The following is a 5,575-nucleotide window of genomic DNA, read 5'->3' on the forward strand; positions in this document are numbered from 1 at the left end:
ACATACAACATGAACATAGAAGTGACCACCACCACCACCAACAACAACAGCAACAACAGCAACAAAATACCCTTGTTTTAGTCATTATCTGCAGATCTGCAGGCTCAGGCAAAGAATTACTTTTTACTAAAAGTGACCTTCATGTCCGTGAAAAGTATCTTGAGCAATGGTTATTATCAAACTTCACTCGTCAGAGGTGTTATCTATACCAACAATAGTGGTAGAGTCATATTCTTCAGCAGTGTGACCTTCAAATGTAGTGACTTTTAAAGTCAACCAAAAGCAAGTGAACCTAGAGAGATTATTTGGGTTTTCTTTTGGTTAAAATATGTATTGCAAATCCTTTCCTACCTTCACCTCTTTTCCTCTTTTGGATTGGGCCTTTGTATGTAGATCTAGTGACCCAGAACTCTCTGTGTGGACCAGGCCTGCCTCTGTGTTTGCCTCACTCAGTGCTGGGATTAGAGAGTTGCAGTGTTTACAACTGGTTAACGGTACTTAAAGTAAAAGAAGAATTAGATGATATGGTAATATGTCTTGTTATTATAATTACCCCTATTATATTTGAGTTAATAACTTACAGAACATGTTCTATATGCTAATCACTATGTCAGTTGATATAAAAGTACTAATTAATAGACTCCTTTACTCCTCTCGCGGATCCAATAGGGTAGATAGTATTACTGTATTTACTTTTATCAATGAAGAACTGAAGTCTACTAAAGATTGCTCACTGTACCTCAGAGATGGAAAAGGAAAAGAACCAAATATAAATTCTAGCAGTTTCCACAGCATCAAGGGCACCTACCAAGGCTAAAGGTTATTTTTGTTACTTTATGCATTTTTGTAACATTCCGGAAATGAGAACAAGAGGCAATGTTTGTGAACAACTGGGAGTCAGATTTCAACTGGAAGCAAATGAAAGTAATCACTAATGTATGTACATTGAATGTGAAAAATTCAGTGCAAATGTTTTATAGGCTGTCGGTGTTCATCACAGGATGTCAGAAGGAAAAAACAGGAATGAAGAAACTAATAAAACTGGACTTCTCTAAAAAAAAACCACAAAAAAAAAAAAAAATCCCCTTATGGTAGATTAAAGAAAGCATGGGTAAACTTTGTTTTAAAGTCACTTGTCACAGAATAAATGGAAAAAAATCTAAAGAATTTTGGGTAAAATATACAGGTAAACTAACTTCTATTTCAGTACAAACTAAATCCGATGCTGAGGAAAGTGACTATGTCACATGTGGATTTCTGTTCACAAACAGTCAATAGCCAAGGTTTTAACAAAAGAATTCAAAATCCTTGCAGATCTGATATTTCAAATATGAATCTGTGTTCAGAAACATCACAAAAATGCCTTAGGTTTAGAGCAAATGTAGATTTCATAATCCTTAGAGACCTGATGGCCACTTACCCTGGAAGTATAAAACTGAAAAAAAAGTGTTCCCTCTCTGCAAGAAAAATCTGTCTGAGAAAGTAGCATTCATCCTTTCTAGATAGATGAGAAGTAGGCTAAAGGTTAAAGATAATAAAAAGGCACATCCCAAAACAGGTACCGGTTATGATGACAACAAAAGATGTATACATGATTTGAATCCTACTACTAAGTATGTGGTGAGCAGAATTATTACATACATAGTTTAGTATGCAATGTCCTATCTGATGCATCTATGTTTTGAGGTTCAGATATCTCAAGACCCAAATATTTGTTGATTTAACAAATTAATTTAGGCCTTTTCACCACAAAATCAAGAGCTGGGTACTAAGAATTTGGGGTTCCTATGAAATCCGTTCCTTCTCCTATGAATAGTAACTGTTGAATGATAATGATATAGGGGAGAAAATAGTAGGTGCTATAGTACCTACTATTGCTAATAGTAGAGCAAGTGCTCTCCTACTTTACATAATACGAGAGTTCTCTTGACTATCTTGAATGTAGATGAACACATGAGTATTTTAATTTAGGACAGTACCAAGTTATTATATTTACATAATTTACAGACTTAAATCTTTATAGAGGTCTAGAACCGGACGAGCACTCATTTATCCCAGAGTTTCTATTTATGACATAGTCAAGGGGTAAAATAAACATAAATAATGGATTGACAAGAAAAAATGAAAGTAACTACCAAGGAAATGACAGGAGATTAAAAACATGATGTGATGAGGATATGGATTAAGCACAAATATTCGTACTTGAGAGTTTTTTTAATTTATTTATTTTATTTTACGTGTGTTTTACTGCATGTGTGTCTTTGTGCCATGTGCATGCCTGCTCCCTCTGAAGGTGGAATCCCCTGAAACAGGTGACTGTAAGCTACCAGGTGAGTGCTGGCAATCTCACTGATATCCTCTGTAAAAACAAGTTCTCCTAACTGCTTAGCCATCTCTCCGGGGTTCAAAAAAAGGTTTGTTTTGTTGATGGAATATTGCTATGTAGTTCTGTCTGGCCTAGAACTAGCTGTGGAGAACAGGTGGCTCTCCCACTTGAGGCAATCCTATCTTCTCTATATGCCTCCCCCACCTCACCCCCACCCTGAGTGCTGGGATTACAAGCATCTGTCATGTTGTCTGACCTGACCATGTTGCCTTGTGAAACGGAGGAGAAACAGTGAAATTTCAGGGCAGGGTCTCAAAGACGGGAGGGGGCGGGGGAAGGGGGCGACCTGTAGCCTCAGTAGCTGAGCGAGAGTGGAAAGTGAGAGGTAGGAGAAAAGAAAGATAATCCTGGGGGACAAGGGAGCAGGGAAGAAGGAATAATCCTGAGGAACTGGATGTTAATCGTCTCTAGTAAGCAAAAAGGCAAATAGAAACAAAGAGAGGTGAGTGAAAATTCCCGTTGTGTCTGAGGATTCTGGCAAGTGCTGGCAAATGGACGCCAAAGTGGTTACTAGGGATCTGAGCCTAGCCGTGACGCGCGCCCCTCACGTGACCAGGAGCCTATGTCTGCCCAAGACCCTCTCTGGTCCCGGTCCTTTTTGCCTGTCCAGACACCGTCTTTCTATTACCCTTTGGTCGAGAAGGAAAGCAGAAGTAAGTAAGTTCCCTGGATCCTCTAGGTTTGGTGATTGTCAGAGGTGCTTTGTAACCTGCGGGACCGGACCTGCAATGCAGAATCCTGATCTTTCACTACGCTGCAGCCCCGCCCCCCCGCCCACGGTTTTAGTACAGAAAATGGTGGTCCTGGGAGTGGGGTGAGGTACAAAGAACGATGTTCCACGTGAGGTCTGAGGAAGGTGAACCCCAATGGAGCGGTCTTTGGGGCGGTTAGCTGGTGCCCACATAAAGGGGTGTGCGCCATTGCTGCTGTTTCTCTTCCCTATCCCCGCCCCCTACCCTGCCTAGCGTCTAACTGTAGATTTGCGGGTCTCACCTAGGCGACTCAAAGGGGAGCACACCGGCCGGAGGTTGGGGTAAGGATGATCAATGGGACAGGGTCGGGGTCTGAGAATGAACACTTATGGTATCAGTCTGTGGACTTTACTGCTCCGCCCCTGTCACTGCAGGAGAGGCCTGTGGCAAGGCCTGCTGGGAAAAATGGTGGTCTTTCGGGAAGGAGGGGGGGGGCTTGCTGCACAGTAGCCGGCCTAAGGGCCCAAGAGCTTCTGAGTGAGCTAAGATTTAAAGACACCGGTCTCAATCAGGCAAAGGCAGGGATTGAAACGCATAGCTGGGGTGTTGATTCATCCCGCCAAGTATTGTGACTCTGTTCTGGTTTTTTTTTTTTTTTTTTCTGTTTTCTTGTCTCAAGAATAACTGCTTGGAGAAGAAACTTCTCAACATGGAAAACTCACACAATGAAAGTGAAGAACAACCACAGAGCACTCCAAAGGTCGACGAAGAGCAGCCTGCAGTGGAGCAGTCTCCTGAAAATCAGTGTTCTGAGGATGATCAATCCTCAGAGGATCTGTCATCCGAGGAGCAGTCCTCCGACGAGGAGTTCTTTCCTGAAGAGCTTCTGCCTGAGCTGCTGCCAGAGATGCTGCTATGTGAAGATCGTCCTCCACAGGAGTGCCTCCCACAGAAGAACGCGTTCGAGGACCGCATTCCCATGGAGCAACCTCCCTGTGGGATAGGCAAACACAAGCTAGAGGAGGGAAGTTTCAGAGAAAGGCTGGCCCGTTCCCGCCCTCAGTTTAGAGGAGACATCCACGGCAGAAATTTAAGTAATGAAGAAATGATCCGGGCAGCGGATGAGTTGGAAGAGATGAAGAGAGTACGAAATAAACTCATGATAATGCATTGGAAGGCAAAACGGAGCCGTCCTTACCCTATTTAATGTGCTCCGCTTTTCATTGTTTTGCTTGCTAATAGCATTTGCTACCTGGCCCTTCTGTTTGCATCTTCTAATATGCCTTGTCCCATCTTAGTTGTAACAGTTGTTATTCAGGTTGTGCAGTTTTATTTCAGGTGTTTGACTTGTAACTGGCACAGTTTTGTTTGTTTGTTTTTAACCCTCTAAAATCTGTGTGATCCATTTGCATGGAAAGAAACATTATATAGGTGGGGTGATAAAAGCAAAAGGTATATACATAGCATCCCATTTTTGTAAAAGGAAAACACATTTATATATTAATATGCAAAGAAAAGCTAAAATCTATATACTTAAAGGCTAACTAACATTGGTTATCTGTGTGGTAAAGATAATAGGTGATTTTTATATTTTTTAAATTTTGCTTTATCCAAAGTCTCATTTTTCATGATGAAAACATTTTATTTATGTTGCACAACAAACAATATAAAGAAAAATGTGAAGCAAGTCTAAAATCAAAACTTGTTCATCAGCTTATAAAGACAATGTGCTCCTTAATAAATATTTATCAGAACTTAAAAGTTGATCCGATGTTTCTTCTGAATCTCTTTTCTAAGGTTGATCTTATTTTTTTTTAATTTGTATGAGTATTTTGTCTATATCAGGTGTGTGAATAGTGCCTGCGGAGGTCAGATGAAGGTGTTGGATCCCCTGGAACTGGAGTTACAGATGGTTGTGAGCCACCACATGGATGCTGGGATTTGAACCTAAGTCCTCTGGAAGAGCAGCAAGTGCTGGTAACCACTGAGCCATCTCTCCAGTCCCTCTTCTGGATCTCCTAAGCAGAAATAAAAAGCGGGATGTTTATTATCAGTAGGAGTAATATTTTCCAAGTTAAATAGGACTAAGACATACCTTAGAGTGTGGTGGTGAAACTAAATGAGAAAAGGATCCTTTGAGCTCTTTCTTTTTTGGTAGGCCCTCCCCCAACCTCTATAGACTCGGTTGAAGCATGGGAAAGTAATAGCTGAAGAATATCTCACTTGTGCTCAACAAAAAATTCCTGTGAGATTCCACATGGGTACCACATTCTGTTCCTGTTCTGCTGTACTCTGCCTTACCTGCCAGGTACAACTGCCCCTTCTATATCCTGCAGCTTTCACTGTTCCTTTTGCAAATACTAGTGAGCTGCAGCTTGTAGTGCAGCTCCTCTCGACCTTTGGAGAATGTCCCTTCTTCCAGCTTTACTGTTAAACATACACAAGTATATATAGTCACAATGCTGTTAAGACTTTGATATAGTAAAAGAGTGTTCAG

General features: G+C 41.1%; 1 protein-coding gene across 3 annotated transcripts; it reads left to right on the forward strand.

Moving 5' to 3' along the window:
• The first annotated feature begins 2,913 nt into the window (after positions 1-2,913).
• On the forward strand, positions 2,914-4,844 carry Tceal1 (transcription elongation factor A like 1). Of its 3 annotated transcripts, none has more exons than XM_032890304.1 (2): positions 2,914-3,039; positions 3,758-4,844. In XM_032890304.1, exon 2 carries the CDS (start codon positions 3,788-3,790, stop codon positions 4,283-4,285), a length of 498 nt encoding a protein of 165 aa, XP_032746195.1. In that variant the 5' UTR covers positions 2,914-3,039; positions 3,758-3,787; the 3' UTR covers positions 4,286-4,844. The 3 variants fall into 3 exon arrangements, with proteins under 3 accessions (XP_032746195.1, XP_032746197.1, XP_032746196.1); XM_032890306.1 differs by having other exon boundaries at positions 2,933-3,043; XM_032890305.1 differs by lacking the exon at positions 2,914-3,039 and adding an exon at positions 3,187-3,419.
• The last annotated feature ends 731 nt before the right edge of the window (positions 4,845-5,575 follow it).

The sequence above is a fragment of the Rattus rattus genome, chromosome X (assembly GCF_011064425.1).
Source record: "Rattus rattus isolate New Zealand chromosome X, Rrattus_CSIRO_v1, whole genome shotgun sequence".
Taxonomy (NCBI): domain Eukaryota; kingdom Metazoa; phylum Chordata; class Mammalia; order Rodentia; family Muridae; genus Rattus; species Rattus rattus.

Excerpts from the sequence above, each read along its gene's own strand:
- Tceal1 (XM_032890304.1), top strand. The coding sequence starts at position 3,788 with ATGGAAAACTCACACAATGAAAGTGAAGAACAACCACAGAGCACTCCA.